The 24,557-nt window shown below is 48.6% G+C and overlaps 2 protein-coding genes across 3 annotated transcripts; one reads left to right on the top strand and one right to left on the bottom strand.

The window, feature by feature from the left end:
• The first annotated feature begins 235 nt into the window (after nucleotides 1–235).
• LOC133118210 (hyaluronan-binding protein 2-like) lies at nucleotides 236–11,556 on the top strand. Its single transcript, XM_061228020.1, has 13 exons — nucleotides 236–368; nucleotides 1,390–1,531; nucleotides 2,097–2,168; nucleotides 2,712–2,831; nucleotides 3,020–3,136; nucleotides 5,600–5,710; nucleotides 6,364–6,535; nucleotides 6,858–6,955; nucleotides 7,400–7,856; nucleotides 8,839–8,981; nucleotides 9,605–9,739; nucleotides 10,551–10,696; nucleotides 11,350–11,556. Exons 1-13 carry the CDS (start codon nucleotides 312–314, stop codon nucleotides 11,509–11,511), a joined length of 1,932 nt encoding a protein of 643 aa, XP_061084004.1. The 5' UTR covers nucleotides 236–311; the 3' UTR covers nucleotides 11,512–11,556.
• A 567-nt stretch (nucleotides 11,557–12,123) lies between these two features.
• mcmbp (minichromosome maintenance complex binding protein) lies at nucleotides 12,124–24,192 on the bottom strand. Of its 2 annotated transcripts, XR_009706380.1 has the most exons (17): nucleotides 23,983–24,192; nucleotides 21,962–22,047; nucleotides 21,608–21,748; nucleotides 21,456–21,497; nucleotides 21,175–21,258; nucleotides 20,757–20,886; nucleotides 20,139–20,284; nucleotides 19,016–19,110; nucleotides 18,368–18,537; nucleotides 18,028–18,151; nucleotides 17,511–17,628; nucleotides 16,838–17,003; nucleotides 16,225–16,358; nucleotides 15,564–15,728; nucleotides 14,587–14,675; nucleotides 13,391–13,877; nucleotides 12,124–13,223 (listed from the first exon to the last, which is right to left on the bottom strand). XR_009706380.1 is itself a non-coding variant. In XM_061228021.1 (16 exons), the coding sequence occupies exons 1-16, from the start codon at nucleotides 24,038–24,040 to the stop codon at nucleotides 13,751–13,753; spliced, it is 1,875 nt and encodes a 624-aa protein (XP_061084005.1). In that variant the 5' UTR covers nucleotides 24,041–24,192; the 3' UTR covers nucleotides 12,124–13,750. The 2 variants fall into 2 exon arrangements, 1 of the variants encoding a protein (XP_061084005.1); XM_061228021.1 differs by having other exon boundaries at nucleotides 12,124–13,877.
• Nucleotides 24,193–24,557: the final 365 nt, after the last annotated feature.

Raw genomic sequence — 24,557 nt, 5'->3', positions numbered from 1 at the left:
TATAGAATGAATAAAATGAACTCCTAAAACAAACGGGCGTGGCTGGTATCGGTGGCTGAGGTGACGTTAGCCCTCTCTGTGTGATGGTGGCCGCTGGGCAGCCGGACCTGAGCGGTGAACTGCGACGAGGACACGCAGGCGAGACGACCCGCCCGCTGCAGGCGAGACCCGCGGCCCGGCCACTCACCTCTGCTCTCGCGGTCAATGACTCCCGCGGCCTCCCCCTCCCCCGCGTCCGCGTCCACGCCTACCCCTGAGGGCAGGCTCCGGCGCCATCCAGTTGCCCCGCGGCTCACAGACGGACGGGCAGAATGGACTCCAAACTGCTGTTCCTCTTGCTCTTCTCTGCCCTGGTCGTACCTGCTCAGGTGTAGTATAGCAAATTGTACAGTCTCAGCCTTCGTTAAAAAAATTTTTATTTTATTTTTTAATTGCAAAGCACCAAACTGCAGCCAAGGAGTGTTAATTCCATTTGGAGACTGAGACTTTTAATTTGTAATATTCATTCTAATATTCATAGGGCTGTTCTGGTTATTGGGTTTTCTCAGAGTACATAATATCAGATTCCATGGGTGCTTTTATAGCATTGAAAATATGGTTTTATTGGTGCACCAATAACACAGTCACTCTACTGTAAGACCCGTTTTCATGAACATTACATGTTGTTTATATATGCATAATATATTGCACTAGAGTTTTTGCATTAATGTGATTTGTTATAATACTAGTTCTAATATATTTGTGAGTGGTGATTATGATTAGAATTAGCTTCACATAGTGGGACAGATACAATCCGCAGGATCTGATTGGTTTTCATTGCTATATGCAGGGCTGGTCCGTCAGACTGGCACTTCAGTTGGCAGGTACTGCTGTCTGTACCATTTAATACAACAGTAACAACTGGGGTGATAACTGGGGTGAACCACCATGGTGCATATTACACTTTGGTGCATGGAGTCAGCTAACAGCAAGGGGCAGAGCTGGAAAATCCAGGTTCAGAAAGTAAATGTCCCAGTATTTTGTTCCACTGGCCTTGATTTGATAATTAGCACAATTGTTGTTCAGTCAGGAGGGAGAGCTAATTAGACAGTTCTTGGGTGGAAGAAGCACATGGCAGGACTTTTACATTCTGACTCCTGTCTGTCTTCAACCCTAACTTGGCACACATGATTCTACTAATTTGTTGAGTGAGGTGTGCTTTGTCAAGGTTGGAGAGAAAACCTGCAGGACGATAGATCTCCAGGAACAGGGTTGGTGACTCCTGCTTCTGTAGCATAGCACCTTTATGTAGCCATTTAGCCAGATAACTCTACATGCTAACATATTTGGGCCTAGTGACTAAGATCACTAGCTCTCTGAGGTGTTGAGGACTGTTTCCTGTGTGTTCAGCTGGGCAAGCACGGGCACGGGCACGGCGACAAGCACGATCACGGCGACAAGCACGGTCACGGACACGGACACGAGCACGAGCACCCGCGTGGGAAAAATCCCAAAGCTGGAAAATGGTTTGATTGGTTTCTCAGCCCAGAACGTGAGTAGCCCACATACCAGCCATCATCGACTCAGCACCTCCTATCCAAATTCGGCCTGTTTTTTTTTTTCCACGGTAATAAGCTGAGCAATTAGTTCTACCGATTGGTCTTCATCCCTGACTTCGAGGTAAAGGGAGGATGGAAAACCAGCAGTGCGCGGACTTCGAGGGCCGTGATTGGATGATCTCTGCCATATATCGTTAAATGCAAAAGCATTAGGGCAGTGACCCAACTATTGTTGCTTTGGCTCTGTACTCAAGCTAATTTTCAAATCGGAACCCGTTTTTTTCAATCTGGACCAACGCCTTTGCTTTAGCCGTCGCGGATTCAACCCCTTTAAAGGCCCACTCAGTAATTCCCACATAACGTTCGTTTAGTTTTCAAAGAATTACGAAAATTACGCGGAAGCCATTACGTGGATCTGGTACTCATACTATTTAACGTCTTGCACTGCCGTTTTGGTAACCTGGGCAACAACTGTGCTTAGCTCTGTGAAGTCTGTGATACTGCGCCTGTGTTTTACAACACAGACAATAATACGGTTTTATTTTATTTCTAAATCAGCCGAATATGATTATGAGGCTACAGATACCCCGAGCGAGGAAGATGACTCAGACTGGCTGTTTGATCTACAAGGTAAGATCAACTTTATCTCAGTCCATCTAGATTAGCATTATATTAGAATGCATTATAATTATATAATGGCAACAAATATGTGTGTTTGTATTAAACACTCCACACCATAGAAGAAGACACAGTCGGCTAATTTCACAGAAAAGCACATTGCATGTGCTGAGTCCGATTATGAGTAGGATGTAGGATCTTGGCTATGAAAGCTGTTTATTGTTATTCCTGCATAAGTTATATGTATGTACTTTATTATTACTAGTGTTGTGTTTCCTAAAACGGGGTTTCTCGATATAATCCTTGTCATCACATTAATCTACGAGGCTCGAGTTCATCTTTGTGGTCATTCTGTACAACTGTACTTCTCTCTCTAGGGTCTTTCAGCGCACTTGTGCCTGGTTATGGGTATGCACTTTGCACTTTGTTGTACGTCGCTCTGGATAAGAGCGTCTGCCAAATGCCATTAATGTAATGCAGTGATGTACATAGCGGGACACAGGAATGCACATGATTGTGTCGTAAGGTAAAATAGGTTACATTTCTATTGCGCAGAACTCCCCGAAGACGAGTGCAATCCAAACCCGTGCCTCCACAACGGGGTGTGCGAGGTGAAGAAGGGGAAGTTTAAATGCGACTGTCCCAGACCCTTCAAGGGAAAGAGGTGCCAGAAAGGTACGCTTTCTCCGAAAGATTGCCCTCACTTTTTATTTTAATACGCGGTTTAAAGTGTGCCTAAACGTTTGCGTACCGGAGTGTATGTGTGTGTGCGCGTTTATATATAGTGCAGTTTTCTACTTAATTACGGGACAGGTTGAAAAATAAAAAGGTGTTTATTTTCTGAGCAATCGTTTGTTTTCCAGCACATAAGGTCTGTAGGAGAAACAGATGTGGTCATGGTCAGTGTGTGCTGACCTCATCACATCCGTACTACCAGTGCAAGTGCAAGGATCCATATCAGCCTCCGGACTGCAAAAAAGGTACGGACCCCACACACACCCCACACACGCCCCACACACGCACCCCACACACCCCACACACACACCCCACACACAACCCACACACGCCCCACACACCCCACACACACACGCCCCCACACACGCCCTACACACCCCACACACACACCCCACACACACCCCACACAAACGCCCCACACTCCCACACACGCCCCACACCCCACCCCACACACACGCCCCACACCCCACACCCCCCCACACACGCCCCACACGCCCCTCACACACCCCACACACACGCCCCACACACACAACACACACACACCCCACACGCCCCACACACACCCCCCACACGCCCCCCACACACGCCCCTCCTCAGATTTCTTCCCTTTCGTTTTCACTCACTACTGGGGAGTTACCTTACATGCTGACTACTTTGGCTGTTCAGGGGGGCGACATGGCTCAGGCAGTAAGAACAGTCTTGTGGCAGTCGGAGGGTTGCCGGTTCGATCCCCTGCCCGGGCTGTGTCGAAGTGTCCCTGAGCAAGACACCTAACCCCCAAATGCTCCTGATGAGCTGGTCGGCGCCTTGCATGGCAGCCAATCGTCGTCGGTGTGTGAGTGTGTGTATGAATGGGTGAATATGAATCCTTCACCTGACCATGTTATGCGTGTTGTGTGTTTTTCCCTGAAGAGGGCCAGAGCCACTCCCCTGCTCAAAAAACCTACTCTTGACCCCTCTGCCCTCAACAACTACCGGCCTGTCTCTCTTCTTCCCTTTCTCGCTAAAACTCTGGAACGGGCGGTCTGCTCCCAACTGTCCACTTATCTTCTCCAGAACAATCTCCATGACCCCAACCAGTCCGGCTTCAAGAGTGGCCACTCCACTGAGACCGCCCTGCTCGCGGTCACTGAGGCACTCCATTCTGCTAAAGCAAAATCCCTCTCCTCTGTCCTCATCTTCCTCGACCTGTCGGCCGCCTTCGATACAGTCAACCATGAGATTCTGCTCTCATCGCTGTCTGGGATGGGTGTCACAGGTTCTGCACTCGCTTGGTTTTCCTCCTACCTCTCTGGTCGCTCCTACCAGGTGACTTGGAGGGGCTCAGTCTCCGACCCTCACCCCCTACGAACTGTCCCGCAGGGCTCGGTTCTTGGGCCTCTCCTCTTCTCGCTATACACCATGTCTTTTGGCTCTGTTATCTCTTCCCACGGCTTTTCTTATCATTCCTACGCTGATGACACCCAACTCTTCATTTCCTTCCCCCCCGACACCCAAATCACCACACGGATCTCTGCCTGCTTGGCTGATATCTCTGCGTGGATGACTTCCCATCACCTGAAGCTCAACCTTGCCAAAACTGAGCTTCTCTACATCCCTGCTAAGTCCTCTCCGTCAATCGACCTCTCATTGACTGTTGAGGACTTTGTAGCTTCCTCCTCCCGTACGGCAAAGAATCTTGGGGTGACTCTTGATAACTGCCTCACCCTGGCTCCGCAAGTATCCTCCACTGCCAGAACCTGCAGGTTCTTTCTGTATAATATACGCCGTATCCGTCATCTCCTGACTGAGAAAGCCACCCAGCTCCTAGTCCAGGCGCTCGTCATTTCCTGCCTGGATTACTGCAACTCCCTCCTAGCCGGTCTCCCAGCGTGTGCCATCAAGCCCCTCCAGCTGGTCCAGAATGCTGCAGCCCGCCTGATCACCAGACAGCCCAGGTCGGCTCATGTCACCCCGCTTCTCATTGGCCTCCACTGGCTTCCTATTGCCGCACGCATCCGTTTCAAGGCCCTAGTGTTGGCATTTCAGGCTGCTAAGGGGACTGCCCCACCTTACATACAATCCCTGATCACTCCCTACTCCCCAGCTAGACCACTCCGGTCTGCCAGCTCTGGTCGCCTTACGGTTCCCTCTCTACGTGCACCTGGCGGTCGAGCTGCACGTTCACGCCTGTTTTCCGTTCTGGTTCCTCAGTGGTGGAATGACTTGCCTACCACTGTCAGAACAGCAGAATCCCTGCCCCTATTTCGACGCAGACTCAAAACCCACGTTTTCAAACTCTACCTTAGTCCTCCCTCCTGATTTCCCCTGCCCCTCCTTTCTGATATCCCTATCCATGTCTAACCCTAAAAAAAAAGAAAAAAAAAAAGAAAAGAAAAAAGGCACTTATGATGACAACTATGTTTAGAACAGCATTTCATGTGTATTTTACTAGTTTCTGGATGTGATGCTTTGACTTATGGTAGAACCTATGCACTTGTAAGTCGCTTTGGATTAAAAGCCTCTGCCAAATGACTAAAATGTAAATGTAAAATGTGAATGAGAAGCACGTACGGCGCTTTGGATAAAGGCGCTATATAAATGCCAACCATTTACCATTTATGACTGGCTGTCCCTATGAAGTTGTCCATATGAATCCTTCACCTGACCATGTTATGCGTGTTGTGTGTTTTTACTCTGTGTTGAGTGTTGTTGTTGTGTTGTTCTAGTGTTGCTGTGCAACCCCGGCCCCTGTAAAAACGGGGGATCCTGCATCGCGGATGGGGACAAATTTGAGTGTGCATGTCCGGACACCTTCACGGGGAAGTTCTGTCAAGTCGGTAAATAATTTATGCAGCATTCTGTCCCCGTTTGCCCTTTCAGCGTTGGTAAAATATCGATCGGGACCCGCTTAACCCTTGAAGGTTTAAGACCATACATACACGTTCTTAACTGAACGTTCTAATGCTGATGTAACAACCTGTACTGATGTGCGTTCAAGACGGCGAATGTTAGCTAACGTTAGCCAACATATTCAAACTTTTTTTTTTTTTTATGTTCACCACGAACGTTAGCTAACAGTTTGAAAAGTTAGTGCGAGGCCAACGAACAAACGGCTCCGGACGGTGAAAACGCAGAGAACATGAATCTACAGTTAATTAGTTAATCAATGTGATATTTAAAAAAATAAATATTGCCTTTAAAAATAAATCACGGGTAAGCAAGGAATCAGGTAGCTGGCATTGTTCGTGGCATCGGTTTGTATTAAAAAGGCGTCGGTGGCAGACTAAATAGAATGTTCATTAAAATCGTTCAACTGTTTGCTGCAGACATAGTTCGCCGCGAACGTTTGCCGTCTTAAACGCACACCAGCTGAAATCAATGCAGTTCTTGACCGCTGAATTAGAATTTTGAAAAACATTCCATAAAAAAAACAAACCTGCATCCAGGAAGGCATTCACGATGGGGTTTGCCCCGCGATTCGTGTCTCCAGGGCCGGAGGACTGCCGCGAGGGGAACGGGGAGTCCTACCGAGGACAGGTGAGCGAGACGGAGGATGGTGACGAATGCCTGTTCTGGAACTCCCACTTCATCCTTGACCAGGGCACGGACCCGTTCACCATGTTCGAAGACGAGGACGGGCTCGGACCCCACAACCACTGCAGGTCAGGTCTCGGCCATCATGCTTGTTCTCTCTCTCTCTCTCCCTCTCTCTCTCTCACACACACACACACACACACACCAACCATTCACACATTCTCATATGCGTGTTTTGCTAGTTATGGATTTGATGCTTTTAACTTGCGGAAGAACCCATGCACTTGTAAATCGCTTTAGATTAAAAGTGTCTGCCAAATGACCAAAAAAAATTAAATAAATAAATTAAATAAAACTTTTTTTATAAAAAAGTATATATTTATTTAATTTTTTTTGGTCATTTGGCAGACACTTTTAATCCAAACACCCTGTGCTCTGAATTTTCTGTAGAAATCCTGATGGGGATGTCAAGCCCTGGTGTTTCATAAGACGAAAGAGGAAACTGAAATGGGACTACTGCAACGTGAAGGAGTGTAGTGCATCCACAGGTACCACTGGAGATATAACACGTCTGACCCCATTCTCAGTTCTCTTGCACACAGCAGGTATTGGAGTGGTTCTCAGGCCTGCCCCTGAAGATCTACCATCCTGTAGGCTTTCACTCCAGGCCTAACAAAGCACTCCAGCTGGAGTTGAGCTGATAATTAGAAGAATCACGTGTGCCAAATAGTGGTTGAAATTAAATCCTACAGGAAGGTAAATCTCCAGGAACAGGGTTGGGAACAAGTTGATCAAATCGAATGGAGCAGTGCATGCTGGGATATCTAAATATCCATGTTTCATACATCATTAGGTTTTTTTAGGTTAGAAAATATCATTTTGAAACTCAACTGAAGCTGATAAAATGAATCTCCTGAAATATTCAGACTTTCAGTGTTTCAGACCACTTCATTGACAGTGCATTCTGAGATGCAATGGTTGCACATTTACAGCCATCCCAACCGTGCCTGAAGAGAGAGGGACCACAGCCAGCCCCGAAGAGGCAACGACTGCTTCCGGGTCGGCAGAGGAAGTGACCGCGACAGGACCTGCGGAGGCAGTGACCTCACCACCACCCGTACACGTAACGACCGCTTCCGGGTCGGGAGAGCACGTGACCCCGACCGTAGTCGATGAAACGGGAACAGATGAGCCCAAAACCCCAGCCCCAACGGCAAAGCCCACCGAAGGCCCGGTGGCGGAGAACCAGACTGAATTTGCCACCTGTGGGAAGCCCCAGCCCAGCAGGTTCGCGCAACGGGTGTACGGTGGGATGAAGTCCATCCCTGGGGCCCACCCCTGGCAGGCGTCCGTGCAGATCCGGCCCAAAGGATCCACGTGGAGCTACCAGCACACCTGCGGGGGGGTACTCATCAAGCCCTGCTGGGTGCTGACCGCTGGCCACTGCATGTGAGTATATCACGCTACTGTACCCAACCACTGTGAGTATACCACACTACAGTACCCATCCACTGTGAGTATACCACACTACAGTACCCATCCACTGTGAGTATACCACACTACTGTACCCATCCACTGTGTATACCACACTACTGTACCCATCCACTGTGTATACCACACTACAGTACCCATCCACTGTGAGTATACCACACTACAGTACCCATCCACTGTGTATACCACACTACTGTACCCAACCACTGAGTATACCACACTACTGTACCCATCCACTGTGTATACCACACTACTGTACCCATCCACTGTGTATACCACACTACTGTACCCATCCACTGTGTATACCACACTACTGTACCCAACCACTGTGTATACCACACTACTGTACCCAACCACTGTGTATACCACACTACTGTACCCATCCACTGAGTATACCACACTACTGTACCCATCCACTGTGTATACCACACTACAGTACCCATCCACTGTGTATACCACACTACAGTACCCATCCACTGTGTATACCACACTACAGTACCCATCCACTGTGTATACCACACTACTGTACCCAACCACTGTGTATACCACACTACTGTACCCAACCAGTGAGTATACCACACTACTGTACCCATCCACTGTGAGTATACCACACTACTGTACCCAACCAGTGAGTATACTATACTACTCTTCCCTAACCACTGTCAGTATGACCAAGTCAGGGCTGCCCAACCCTGTTCCTTCCTGTAGGTTTTCACTCCAACCCTATCAAGGCACACCTCATTCAACAGCTTGATGGCAAATCAGGCGTGTCAGGGCAGCTCTCCAGGAGCAGGGTTGGGCAGATCTCCAGGGGCAGGGTTGGGCAGCTCTCCAGGAGCAGGGTTGGGCAGCTCTGGAGTAAAGCTTCGTCAGTAATGGCTGCTGCAGCTCCGGGGCCTTGAAGTGGTTGTTCAGTGATGAAACGCGTTCGCTCCAACAGAAGCTCGAGTAACTCGATGAGAGTCGTCCTGGGTGGAGTGGACCTGGTCAAGGTTGAGCCTTCAGAGCAGGTGGTGGAGGTGGAGCGGGTGATTCTGCACGAAAACTACCGGGAGGCTCCCTGGGCAGTCTACAATGACATTGGTAAGTCCGGCTATACGTCTGACTGAATGCATGTTGGCGTCATCGGTATCTGTTGATTTATAAGGCGCTTCTACAAAAACTACCAGCATATCCTTCAGTGCTGCTGGACTGGAGAAATGGTATCCATAGGACACACTCTCAGGACCGTTATCTCTTCAGGGTCCTAGGGTCAGGACAACCGCTTTACAGGAAACCCTGAGACTTAATAGTGTCCAGAATTAAAACAAAGTGATGATAAATACTCTGGTTAGCCTGACCTTTGGGTGTTTTATGTTATTTTAATTTAATTTTAATTTTAATTTATTCAATGCATTTGAAGTTCAATTATTTTATCGTTTCCTTTTGAATCTTATTTTACTTATTCCTACTTATTTTCCTTTCCAATTGTATTTCATATGTACATTCGCCACGCTCTCACGATGTCTCGGAGCGTAAGCAGTTGAAATTGTACTTCCCTCTAGGGTCTTTCAGCGAACTTATCCCTGGTTATGGGTATGCACTTTGTTGTACGTCGCTCTGGATAAGAGCGTCTGCCAAATGCCAATAATGTAATGTAATGTAATGAGTGGAGAGAGTTTCTGCCGCCAGTTTTTTTTGTCTGAAGCGTCTCTCTCACCCTGAAGCTCTGCTGAAGCTGAAAGGTCCTGCTGGTCACTGTGCCAATGAAACAAAGGTTGTGAAGACCGCCTGCCTGCCCCCATCCGCACTGCCGGACGGGACCCAATGCACCATATCGGGATGGGGATCCACCGAAACATGTACAGTGAAACCCCTTCCCTCTCGCACCACAGAAATATCAGGCATACGGTGTCAACTCTTTCGTGCGCCACAGAATTTACACTATATTGAAGAACAGCTTAGTCCAGGGATCAGCAGTTTACCAGAATCAAGAGCCGGTTTCCCACCCTCCCGTTACCTGGGAGTCAGGTGTGAAGTCCAATCAGTAGCACCAATTACCCAGGAGAAATAAAACCAGGGCTGGATTTGCATTCCAGGGCCGGAGTTGATGATTCCTGGCTTAGGCCTTCTATCATCTTTTTACCCTAGCAAACTATTGAAATTAGGGAAATTAGGGGCAATTGAATTTGCATTATTCTTTGTTTACCTTTCCAGTCCAGCTAGTTCAGGGGTGTCAAACGTCAAAGTCCCAGGGGGCCAGTCTGCAGGATTTTGTGGTTTCCTTTCACTCAGCTGCCCATTAAGGCCTCCAGAACAAGGTGTGTGGATTCTTTAGCTGACCAGTGACTGAAATGAACCAGTAGTACTGAGGACACCCTGAAAGCCTGGATTCGAGTTAAACCCACAGACACTGCGGCCCTCCAGGACTGGAGTTAAACCCACAGACACTGCGGCCCTCCAGGACTGGAGTTAAACCCGCAGACACTGCGGCCCTCCAGGACCGGAGTTAAACCCACAGACACTGCGGCCCTCCAGGACTGGAGTTAAACCTGCAGACACTGCGGCCCTCCAGGACTGGAGTTTGACACCAGTGACTGAGTTGGTTGAAACACTGGGAAACCCCACATCCCTGACCAGCGCCCCATAACGTTTTGTTTTCCCTTTGTGAAGCTGACTTCGGCTCCAGCAAGCTGCTGGACGCCAAGGTGCTGCTCATCGCCCAGAGCCGCTGCAAGTCCCCCGAGGTGTACGGAGACGTGCTGGACGACAGCATGCTGTGCGCAGGCTACCTGAAGGGCGGAGTGGACTCCTGCCAGGTGAGTGGAGGAGGGAGGTAGAGCTCCCAGGTGAGTGCAGGGGGGAGGTAGAGCTCCCAGGTGAGTGCAGGGGGGAGGTAGAGCTCCCAGGTGAGTGGAGGAGAGAGGTAGAGCTCCCAGGTGAGTGGAGGAAGGAGGTAGAGCTCCCAGGTGAGTGGAGGAGGGAGGTAGAGCTCCCAGGTGAGTGGAGGAGAGGTAGAGCTCCCCCATGGGGTGGAAAAGGGGGAACCAGTTTAGTACACTTTTCTGTGCTCAACTGATCTTACCTGATGCAACCAACCGGGAGGACCTGAAGGCGGGGTTTAGACTTCTTGAGAGCGTTTCATAGGTTCCAACGAGCTCAAGTCAAGTCATGTTTATTTATAGATATAAGAATAAAAAGTGAAAAACAAAATCCACAGTACTGTAATAATACACAAAGATGGAACAAAAACAACAACAAAGACAGTTCTCATGTGGAATTAAAAGCAAGGGAAGACCAGTGAGATTTGAGCTGGGGTTTGAAGGTGTGTATGGCTGGTGCAGACCTGATGGAGAGAGGCAGTGTGTTTCCACAGTCTCGATGCGGCCACAGAGAAGCATATGAATCCAAAACAATTCGGTATTTGGCCCAGGTCGGGGTCACTAACGCGGGTCTGTCTCCGTCCCCCCAGGGTGACTCCGGGGGACCCCTGGTGTGCGAGAAAGACGAGGTTCACTACGTCCACGGCCTGGTGAGCTGGGGGGACAGTTGCGGCAAGAAGAACAAGCCCGGAGTCTACACCCGCGTCACGAAGTTCACCGACTGGATCGACTCCCACATCAACGCGGCCTAAAGGCCCTGGGCTCCCCAGTGCCAGTCAATAAATGAGGAAACTGACCACACTGCTCCTTCTCCCACTTTCCTCCCCACAATGCAGTACAGGCCACTATAAGCTGCTCAGCAGGGATCATCCAATCAGGCCCTCGAATCCAAATCCAAATCCAGCCCGGGTTTTTTCTCCCGGGTAAATTAACCGAGCAATTAAGTGCTCCCGATTCCTGATTGGCCAGACCGGCTTCACGCCCGGCTCCCAGGTAAAGGGAGGGTGGAACACCAGCAGTTTTTGTGATCCCTGGTAGAGCATTCGACAGAACACAATTAGCTAAAGTGATCCTGGTACAATGTATTCAGTGTGTTGCACTGAAAAATGTTAATGTGTTTAACAAAAAAAATGTAGAATTTAAAGCACAGTCAACCATGTGCATGGTAAACGTGTATCGTTTCAGGACACAGTGGAGGTCAGATTTGGTGTCGTTAGCCTTTAGCGAAGCAGTCCTGCAGATCCCGTTGGTAACCTCACTGATCTGGAAAATAACAGTGGCACTGAAAATATCAAAATTTATTCATGCTCAATGGAAATGCTAAAAAAACAAATTCAGAAAGAAACAGTGCAAATAAACCGACGGAATGAACCGGGAGGCTTCCCCGTGGAGGCACTTTAATGGCGCATGAAACACGGATGCAAAAACGATTTTAATAACGGCAGTGCACAGCCATACACATGATCCCCTTTAATCCCACTGTGAATAGCCAGTTACACTTTATATTCCCTCCAAGCCTGGCTCCAAAGCCGCAGAACACAGAGCTCTACACAGAACACACTCACAGACCTGCTACCAGGTCCCAAGTAAAAAAAACCCATCAATTTCATATCTTTACTGGGATGGTTGCTTACTTTATTCAAGCCATACGTTGTAACCTAGCTACTCACATTGTAGCTCCAATATTAATTTCTGTTACTAACCTATAACAGTAACCATAGGCTACCATAGACCTTTTTATCAGACTACAGATCCTTTTCAGTGTGTTGTATAATTAACATACACACAATCTGCCTGTACTTGACAACTGTTAGGAAAAAAAAAAAAATTGCCAACTGTGCACAAAAAAAAAACTGAAACAAACTAACATGGAAGAATCGTCAAAAACAGTAAAATGTCCGGAGCAGGAAGATGCTGGAAGGAAGGATACTAGCCGAACCAGGAATCCAAAGACAGGTACAGACGACTCTGCCACGTCACTGAACACACTCTCCATCAGCGGGCGGCGATCCGTAGCGTCTGAACGCCCACGCTGGGGTTGAGCGGCGTTGAGCGCCGTTAATGAACAAACGCATCCCACCACAATCGGCCGACACCTCAAAATGCACATTTTATTGTAAAAGTACAATACCGTTGTCGTTCTGTTCCATTTGGGCCGTTCGTTCGGAAACTTGTTCCCCCTTGAAAAATGCTTTTTAGGTGGACACAGTGCTATAGAGAGGGGGGAGGTCCAGTGAGACTCGTTGGCTGAACACTCCTCTCTGCCCTAAGAGCTCAGTAAGGCTTAAGTGCGTACGTTACTCCCGTCTCATACGCCGCTCCATTGGCTAGTTGCACACATCAGGGCTTTCACTCACTGGCCTGCCACCATTTCCCAGAATGCAACAGGAGAAGAGGCTAATCTCTCCCCGACATCCACAGGTAACCTGTAGACACCAGGTGAAGTGGCTAGTCACTGCTGGTCCTGGAGAGCCGCAGGGTGTGCTGGCTTTTGTTGTTACTCAGCACTTAATTGATCGATGAAAGCGGTTAATTACGGTTAACTCACTTCACCTGGTTTCTTGGGTCCAAATCGGTTGCTGATATTAAGGTGATAACAAAAGCCAGCCACACCCTGCGGCTCTCCAGGACCAGGAGTGAGGACCACTGGGCTTGGGGAAGATGAAGGAGTCCTGATCCACAAAAGCCCGTCCAGCTCCAGCTCCATGATCCACTGCCATGGTTTACTGATCACCGTTCTGCTAGCATAGCCCAGGCCAGACCAGACCAGCTGACACCAGCTGTCACCACTACAGGAGCCGTCCCCTTGAGCTTCAAGACGCACGTACATCAGAGCAAACTAAACAGAGAAATCAGGGGAAGCTGCAGAAGGTAGTCCAGAAAAAAAAAAAAGAAAGATCATTAGAAAAATGAGAAAACCCTTGGGTCTCAGTCCAGCTGGTTGCCGGGGCCTACGGCTGGTTGCCGGGGCCTACGGCTGGTTGCCGGGGCCTACGGCTCGTTGCCGTTGACGTGTCTCTGCTGCTCCGTGCGGCTCGTGCGCAGAGCCTCCAGGTGCTTGGCCTTCATCCACTGCTCCAGGGACAGGGTGGCCTGGCCCACACTGAGGCAGAGCAACCTGCGGGAGCGCCGTCAGGTCAATCACAGAGCTCAATCAGAGCTCCGCCCAGAGCAACAACCAATCACAGAGCTCCGCCCAGAGCAACAACCAATCACAGAGCTCCACCCAGAGCAACAACCAATCACAGAGCTCAATCAGAGCTCCGCCCAGAGCAACAACCAATCACAGAGCTCCGCCCAGAGCAACAACCAGTCATACACAACAAACCAGTTATACAGAGCACCAGTCAAAACAACAACCAGTCATACACAACAAACCTGTTACACAGAGCACCAGTCAAAACAACAACCAGTCATACACAACAAACCAGTCATACAGTGCACCAGTCAAAACAACAACCAGTCATACACAACAAACCAGTCATACAGAGCACCAGTCAAAACAACAAACCAGTCATACACAACAAACCAGTCATACACAACAAACCAGTCATACAGAGCTCCGCCCAGAGCAACAACCAGTCATACACAAGCAGTGATACAGAGTCACAGTCAGAACAACAGCCAGTCATACACAACAAACCAGCCATACAGAGTACCAGTCAAAGCAACAACCAGTCACACAGAGTCAGTCATACAGAACGAAACCAGTCATACAGAGCTAGTCATACACAACCAACCCAGTCACAGAGTCACAGTCATACACAAACAATCAGTCCTACAGAGAAACCATCATGTACAGTGTCATATACACGGTATAAACCTACCGTGCCACAACCAGCAACCTGTGGAGATCTTCAGCAGACATGCTTTGGGGGTCGTCCTTCCGCATTTCAACAAAATCCTCTTCTACTGCCTATCAGAGATTATTGCTGGTCATCTTTTATAACATCTCTAAACATGATCACTCATCTATTACTGCCTATATAACATTTATCAACAGATTCACTGGTCATCTTCATCTTCAGCCATGTTCTAGCCAGCAGAACTACCAGTAGGTAGTGGTTAGGTCTAAAAATCAAATCAGAAATTATATATATTTTTTCTAGTTTGGAAAACTCTTTATTATTTGGAGGCTTGGCTCATTGCTAAAACAGTGCTGACCTGGCTCAACGTTAGCCATCGTGCTAAAAGTCGAGCAGCTGACGCAGAAACCCAGCGAGATTTACACGAGACCAGTCGAGCTCCGCATTGGGGCTGGCGAGCATGTCTAAGCATAAACCTTAAGAACAGTTTCAATCTGCCCACTTCTGGACACTGTGAAACAGTCTGCACTGGGGAGGGGTCTACCGTTAAACAGTTTTGTGGGGCGGAGCTTAACAGTACATTTGGGAGGAGTCTATAATGAAACCTGCTTGTGGGGCGGGGCTTAGCTAATACATGGGAGGAGTCTACAGAACAGTGCCCCCCCCCCCCCCCCTGTGGGGCAGGGCTAGGCCAGTGTGTGGGAGGAGTCTACAGAACAGTGCCCCCCCCCCTGTGGGGCGGGGCTAGGCCAGTGTGTGGGTGGGGCTAGGCCGGTATGTGGGAGGAGTCTACAAGGGAGTGGTCCCTGTGGGGCGGGGCTAGGTCGGCATGTGGGAGGAGTCTACGGAGGAGTGGTCCCTGTGGGGCGGGGCTAGGTCGGCATGTGGGAGGAGTCTACAGAGCAGTGGTCCCTGTGGGGCGGGGCTAGGCCAGTGTGTGGGCGGGGCTAGGCCGGTATGTGGGCGGGGCTCGGCCCGGTATGAGGGAGGGTCCTGACCTTGGTGACCTGGTCAGAGATGCTGTAGTCCAGCGTGCGCAGCAGGCTGACGTAGGTGCGGAACTTGTTGAGCGCAGACGGGCTGACGGCTGCATGCAGCGCGCCCAGGTACCCCTCCAGACTGGGCGGAGTCAGCCTGGGCTGCAGACGCACCTGGCAGTCAGACTGCAGACAGACAGGTAACCACAGACAGGTCAAACACACCTGCATCTGAATCACCAACACAATCACCTGGCAGTCAGACTGCAGGAGACAGACAGGTAACCACAGACAGGTCAAACACACCTGCGTCTGAATCATCAACACAATCACCTGGCAGTCAGACTGCAGACAGACAGGTAAACACAGACAGGTCAAACACACCTGCGTCTGAATCAGCAACACAATCACCTGGCAGTCAGACGGACAGGTGAGCACAGACAGGTGAAACACACCTGTGTCTGAATCATCAACACAATTTCCAGTGTCCCTTTAGTGTGCATCTCTCTGGGCGCGTCCCACCACAAAAAAACTAAACAAAACATATCCTCCTTTCCTCCACCTGTCTGTCCCCCGTCACTCAGTAAGCACCTGTCCCCCAGCAGACCAGTGCAGGACGGAGGAGGATGTGTTTTTTGAGTGTCGGGACGCGCCCCACGATGCGAAGGCGTTCTGTCCTCACCGGGAGGAGCGACCTGCCCTCCGAGGCCACCAGCACGTTGAGGTTGCAGGGGAAGTCCATGCGGTGGAAGTTGAAGTCGTAATCCACCTTCTGCCAGGAGATGAGCTCCCCCAGAGCCGTGATGTTCCGCACCCCTAACGCCCGAGACCAGGGGAAACAGCAGGGGCACAGCTAAAATTACAGTAATACATTTACTTTATTGACCCCGTGGGGTAGTGTGTCCTCTGCATGTGACCCATCCTAGTGCCCGGGGCCCAACTCCAGTTCTGAGGCCAGTGCCTTGGTCCAGGGCAACGGCAGGAGTTTACCTAACCTGACAAGTATGATTCCTACTACAAAAGATAAGTTATGAAGAACGATTTAAGATGCAAAATCTCGTCAAGCTTAGTAAAAGAAGCCTTTAATCCCTTTAATTAATGTAAAAGCCTCAAAGGGAACAAGCAAATTCAGAACGAGGGGGCACAAATGGAAATTAGCCTGGATAAACATTTTTAAGCAGCATATGCAGAATGTAAATGTGTGTGTGTGTGTGTGCCTTGTGATGGATTGGCAACCTGTCCAGGGTGTATTCCTGCCTGTCACCCATTGCATGCTGGGATAGGCTCACGCTCACCTGCTGAATCCAGCTGCCCCTGCTCCAGCGCCGTCTCGTCCAGGAACAAGGAGGTATTCTGGGATAGCTGGAGGACCCCGCTCACCAGGCGGTTAGCAGAGTAGTCTTTCCGCGGCACAAAGCGCAAGCTGTTCATGTTCTGCAGGCTCATGCTGAGGCGGAAAGACTGCCCGAAAAGGAGCCCAATTAACACCACGCTAATGAACACACCACACCAATTAACACAGCGCTAATGAACACACCACACCAATTAACACAGCGCTAATGAACACACCACACCAATTAACACAGCACTAATCAACACACCACACCAATTAACAACACACTAATGAACACACCACACCAATTAACACTGTGCTAATCAACACACCACACTCATTAACACTGTGCTAATCAACACACCGTGCTCATTAACACAGCGCTAATTTACACACAGCGCTAACTAACACACCACACCAATTAACACTGTGTTAATCAACACACAACGCTAATATACACACCACGTCGACATACACCACTTATTACAAGCCAATTTAATAGCTGAAAAATCGGTGCCAGGGACCATCAGAAGTGGAAGCCCTTTAGTGCGCTCTACATGCCAGAGCGCGTGAAAGACAGGAAGTGAAGGAACCGGACAGGAAGTCTCCTGAAGCGGGCGGGCGGACGGACTCACGGAGGTGACGAGCTGCTGCACCGTGCGGTAGAGGAGCTCGGTGAACGGGCCGTTCTGCGGACATCCGCTCAGGTTCAGCGTGAACTTCCCCAGGGGGAGGACGTCACGCCGCGCGTACCTGTGAGAGACAGCAGGGGGCGCCGGTCACACAGCTCATTTAACTAATCAAGGGCATTTTGGGGAATATTTATTAAGTTCAAAGTTCAACCGTATTTGTCACATACATGATCGTCACTTGAACAACATGCAGTGAAATGTTTGCTAGAAAGCTTCTGTCCATGAAACATTTCAATGCAGATACAACATACACAATATCCTCATTCATTTCACTTGTTCACTTCAAACTGCCAAGAATTTTCTATGCAAAATTTGTGCATAGTTATTTAGCCTGGAGAGAAAAAGACAAAAGGAATTGAACCGGGACCTGGGGGCCATTTTGTAAATGATGAGAACTGCAGGGAGACACTGGGGGGGGGGGGGGAGAGCACAGACGGGCGGCGGTTCCACTGACACTCACACGCTGGAGATGAGGTGCAGAATGAGATACTCCGCTGCCAGGTCGTCTCCTAGCAACACGTGCGTCAGGTACTCCAGAAGCTCCGCCCTCACGGCTGCCAGCTCGCCCAGGAAACCAGCTGTGACTGACAGCACAGTACAGCCAATGAGAACCATACCCAGCATGACAGAGACAGAGACAGAGAGAGAGAGAGACAGAGTAAAGGAGAGAGGGAGAGAGAGAGAGAGAGAGAGAGAGAGAGAGAGAGAGAGAGAGAGAGAGAGAGAGAGAGAGAGAGAGAGAGAGAGAGAGTAAAGGAGAGAGAAAGGAGAGAGGGAGAGAGATGCGCTCCAGTTCTTACAGGTGCAGGCTGGGCTGTGGACACTAGGGGGCAGCAGAGGGTTGTTGTGCTGCAGGGGGCGGGCCTGGATCATATGGAGGCGGGGCACCAGGGATGCGGGGGGGCTGTGGACACGCCTCTCCTCTGCCGTCTCCCCACTGTCCATGGGATCCACTATGAGCCCCGTGTCCCTAAACACACACACACACCATCATCATCATCATCATCATCACCACCACCACCACCACCACCATCATCATCATCATCATCATCATCATCACCACCACCACCACCATCACCACCATCACCATCACCACCACCACCATCACCACCACCACCATCACCATCACCATCATCATCATCATCATCATCATCATCATCATCATCAGCCCCGTGTCCCTAAACACACACACACACCATCATCATCATCATCATCATCATCATCACCACCACCACCACCACCACCACCATCACCATCATCATCATCATCATCATGATAATCACCATCATCAGCCCTGTGTCCGTAAACACACACTCACACCAACCAACAAACCAAACGCAGTGGGCACAGTTGCCTGAACACACACATCATCAATCATCATCATCAACCCTGGGACCATAAACACACACACACACGGTATAAAAAGCGTATTTGTGAAAAGCGCTCACTTCTCCTCGTTGACACTCAGCAGGGGGTCCACAGACAGAACGCCGTAAATCTCCAACATGTCGTTCACTTTAAACCTGTCCCAGTCTTCATACACCTGCCACAGAGAGGGTTACTGCACCAGCACAGACAGCCTATAACCCGTGCTCATAACGCTTCATTACTATCATAAACACAGCCTATAACCCATGCTCATAACGCTTCATTACTATCATAAACACAGCCTATAACCCATGCTCATAACGCTTCATTACTATCATAAACACAGCCTATAACCCATGCTCATAACGCTTCATTACTATCATAAACACAGCCTATAACCCATGCTCATAACGCTTCATTACTATCATAAACACAGCCTATAACCCATGCTCATAACGCTTCATTACCATCATAAACACAGCCTATAACCCATGCTCATAACGCTTCATTACTATCATAAACACAGCCTATAACCCATGCTCATAACGCTTCATTACCATCAGAAACACAGCCTATAACCCATGCTCATAACGCTTCATTACTATCATAAACACAGCCTATAACCCATGCTCATAACGCTTCATTACCATCACAAACACAGTCTATAACCCATGCTCATAACGCTTCATTACTATCATAAACACAGCCTATAACCCATGCTCATAACGCTTCATTACCATCATAAACACAGCCTATAACCCATGCTCATAACGCTTCATTACTATCATAAACACAACCTATAACCCATGCTCATAACGCTTCATTACTATCATAAACACAACCTATAACCCATGCTCATAATGCTTCATTACTATCATAAACACAGCCTATAACCCATGCTCATAACGCTTCATTACCATCATAAACACAGCCTATAACCCATGCTCATAACGCTTCATTACTATCATAAACACAGCCTATAACCCATGCTCATAACGCTTCATTACCATCAGAAACACAGCCTATAACCCATGCTCATAACGCTTCATTACTATCATAAACACAGCCTATAACCCATGCTCATAACGCTTCATTACTATCATAAGCCTATGAATCACATACATAACGGCATTTTAATATCACGAACAGTGTGAACTATGCTCATAACGCATTATTAATATTAATATTAATGAGGGGGCGGACCTTGACTAAGCAGGCTGGGCCCGCCTCCTCTGGGAGGGGGAAGTTGAGGTCTAAGGGGGAGGGACACCGCTGGCCCCGCCCAGAGGGCGTGTCCGTGTCCATCTCCATCCGCTTGGAGTCTCCGCTGCTCGCCCCGCCCACAGAGCCTGCCAACAGCCAAGAGCGATGCTGACACACCCTAATCTCAGATTACAGATACACCCTAATCTCAGATTACACAGATACACCCTAATCTCAGATTACACAGATACACCCTAATCTCAGATTACAGACACACCCTAATCTCAGATTACAGATACACCCTAATCTCAGATTACAGATACACCCTAATCTCAGATTACATTACAGACACAGACGTGGGTGAACAACAGACACAGACGTGGATGAACACAGACGTGGATGAACACAGACACAGACGTGGATGAACACAGACACAGACGTGGATGAACACAGACACAGACGCGGATGAACACAGACACAGACGCGGATGAACACAGACACGGATGAACACAGACGTGGATGAACACAGACGTGGATGAACACAGACGCGGATGAACACAGACACAGACGCGGATGAACACAGACGTGGATGAACACAGACACAGGCTCCTGCAGTACCTGGCTCCCGCTCTTTCTGCTTGCAGGGCTGGCTCTCCATGCCCTGGTCGTCCTCATGGCTGCGTTTGTGGCGGTTTGGCGTGTAGGACGTGGAAGGCATGACACACGCGTGGCTGCAGCTGGCATAGCCGTGTTCAAAGGTTAACGAAAACAACGATGCGCACCGGAACACACAAACACGCCCGTGGAGTGTGAGTGTGTGTGTGTGTGTGTGAGTGTGAGTGTGAGTGTGTGTGTGTGTGTGTGTGTGTGTGTGTGTGTGTGTGTGTGTGTGTGTGTGAGAGAGAGAGTGAGTGTGTGTGTGTGTGTGAGTGTGTGAGTGTGTGAGTGAGAGAGAGAGAGAGAGAGAGAGAGAGAGAGAGAAATCATTAGCGCCGTGTTCATGGTGCGTGCCACACGCTGCACTGGAAAAGGATATCTCCTTCACCCAGGGGGTTTCTCCGGGGACAGGCACGCAGTAGAAGGTCTGTCTCTCCAACATGGCCGAGTTCCCCACCTCCACCTGCCCAAGAGGGGGAGGGGAACACAATAAGGCTGGTACCTTCCCATGAGTCCTTGCAATGCTACTACAATTTATTTGGTTGTTTTGATTCAATTCAACCAGGATAGCAGCAGTGTGAAAGGGAAATGTACAGCACAGGAGTATGGACTGAGATCAGAAACACGGAGCTGCATTGGGCAGAGGTGACAGGCTCTTACCCCACACTCTGTAATGTCCTTGTACTTCCCAGACTTCAGCACCTGCAGCAGCAGGACACACAATAACAGGCCTGTTATTTACTGATCTTAAGGACTTTTCAGCATTTGAAACCATAAGTACATAAAATGAATGAATCCAGAGGGGCGCTGACTTTTGTTTTGGACGCGGGGTCGAGGTGCTCGTAGGTGCCCATGTAGAACTCGGGATCGAACATGTCCTGCACCAGACAGCGGAACCTCACCAGGCTGTTGGGCGTCAGGTAGTGCAAGGGGACGTCATTCAGAGAGGGAACCTACAAAACACCCAAAATCAGCCACGTCACAACCAACGGAGGGACCCAAAATCAACCGTGTGTATGTGTGAGTGAGAGTGCGTGAGTGAGAGTGTGTGAGTGAGTGTGAGAGACTGAGAGAGAGTGAGAGAGAGAGACTGAGAGAGAGAGACAGAGAGAGAGTGTGAGAGAGAGAAAGTGAGAGAGAGAGTGAGAGAGTGAGTGAGCTCTTACCCAGTTCCCAGCATTGCTCTCTTTCAGCTTCTCTGTGAAATACTCCAGCACCTTTCCCTCCCAGCCAGGACTGCCACTGCTCTGGGCTGCAAAACAAACCAGAACTCATTCAATAACCCCACCATTCACCAGCTGTCAAAACCCCACTGTATACAGCTACAACAATCATTCAATAACCCCACCATTCACCAGCTGTCAAAACCACAATCATTCAATAACCCCACCATTCACCAGCTGCCAAAACCCCACACCGTATCCAGCTACAACAATCATTCAATGAGCACACCATTTGGCAGGTTTCAGATCCACATGGTGTTCTGAGCTTTTACAGAAGGGCGTTCTTGTCTTTGTGTGACAATCCTGCTTTGGGCCTCAGTATTCTCACATTGCAGTTGTATTTCTGATCTGATTTAATTATTGGTCATTATTTTTGTAAGGAGCCCAGATGAAGCCGGCTCGGTCCACTCAGCCCTCTAAAGCGCACGGGTGTTTTACAATGTAGCCTTAAAATCATTTTCATTTCTGATACCAAAACATTATTTCCCCCCCAATCACAGCTGCTGAAAGGTTGACACTGTGTACTGCACAAGACTGAAGACATGGTTTCAAGGTGGAGTTTAATTGGCTAATTGCAGGAAAGACAGCTGGCATTAGATGGCAATATATGAAACCACACACAATCAATTATTTGAATTAACTGTCATGCTTCCCAGTTTGCCAAGCAAAATCACATCTGCATCCAGGCACCACGAGATCAGAAAGAACAGCCAGTTTAAACTGCTTTTTTCAATCAGGCATCAACCGATGTGAGCCATATATTCTCATTAATGATCAACTCAAGCCCCTTATTACGGCACAAATTTAATAAAAGAACCAGGAACTAATGCTTACAAAGCGAAACGCTTCGCTTAAAGAGAAAGAACAAACGCAGAGATTACAAAAGGGTAAAATGGGCACGGTTTAATGGCTAAACCAGGCTTACGCACCATCCTGCAAAGAGGTACAATTTGGTCAAAATTAGGAGGTTTAAAGACCGTCTGTGTGACATGATCCACTTCAGACCAGGGAAAGGGAATAATGCAATCCGCTGCTTATGAAATCTTATCGCATTCACATCATTCACCATCCATCCATCTACACAAACTGCTAATACGCGACAAATCACGGCGTGAAATACCCCACTGCATTAAACTACTTCTATTTTAAAGATTTATGGCCATTTAAAAATTGAGTCCACTACACTTAACGTGAGTTCCAAACAACCTGTAATCCAAACAAGGTTAGTTATGGTGTTCGGTTGTACTGCCATTTTGCACCACATAGCGGCGATATTGCATCGACAGCTACAATAACTTTACACCACAGCGTGCTGCTCGCACATTTAATTTCTGGAACTGTCATTTCAACTTGGCTGCCTAGCTATGAAATTGGTTGCAATTGAACGTCTATTTTTTGTCTCACTCACTCTCCCGCCTTATACATTTGCAGATGTGTTTAAAAACTCAAACAATGCAAATCGTCTCAGGAATACACGTTTGAGTTCAAGTGCTCTTGAATGAATGATCAGCGTAACGTTACTCTTTCCGCTGCCCTCAATGAGATGACCGTTCCCCCGTTTTCAAACATGCAAGAGCTGATAAACAGTAATTATTTCTGCAGTTATCAGAAGACTAATTTCCACGGAACAGTTCTGCAAAATAACCGACTAGGTAGCTCGCGAAATAAGTTGGCAGACAACAAGCACGCCTAAAAAACGCCTAACGTTCAACAAGCTGACTGACAGCGTGGATGATGCTGACGACGTTCGCCATCTAGCCAACGTTAACATACCAAGCTGGTATTCGAAGCTCTAGAATCAGTTTTGCTTCATTGTCAACACGTGGTTCATCCGTGCAAATTAGTTAACGCGGGTTTTATCCGAATAACTTAAAATTAATTCCAAGCTACTTAGCTAGCTCGGTTGCTTGCTATGCTCTCGTTGGCCATTTAACTATGGAACAAGAAGAGGCTTTTTAACTTACAAAATATATCTTCCACAACGCCCATCGGGTTAGTTATCCATTCTTGAAGAGAAGACATTATTTGTGCCTTTACTCCAACAATACCTGATCGCTCAACGTATTCAATAGAGATGGCCGAACTTAAAGAAAAACAAAGTTAACGTTGCGCTCTGGTTCGTTGTAGGTTTCACTCGGGAAATCTGAACCACACAGACCGAATACAATGGCGGGAAAATTGCGTCATCATTCTTTCACCCCTGAACTTCTCATTTTCTTCCTTGGGCATAATGGCCGTCGTTCACAAACTAAACAGACGCCTGCCACCTACTGTTCAGGAGTGTGAAGTACAGGACCTCGAGCGCAAACCCAGTATTCAAATACACTGCCACTCCTGCACTGTTCATTTCTGACCTTGAAGAGCTTTCCATTTTTTAAATGCACTCTTTCGCTTGGTGGGTATTATGTATTGGGTATTTGGAGTCGATAGCGTCTGAGAGGGAGGGCCTCGATTGTCACATCGTTCCAGGAGAGGACCAAACTAAACGGGGTTACAGTCATATTTATAAACCATATAAGAATAAGAGTCGAGACGTGAT

This window comes from Conger conger, chromosome 18 (genome assembly GCF_963514075.1).
Source record: "Conger conger chromosome 18, fConCon1.1, whole genome shotgun sequence".
NCBI lineage: Eukaryota > Metazoa > Chordata > Actinopteri > Anguilliformes > Congridae > Conger > Conger conger.
Note: the sequence above shows the minus strand (reverse complement) of the source record. Positions and strands in the feature narration are given on the sequence as shown.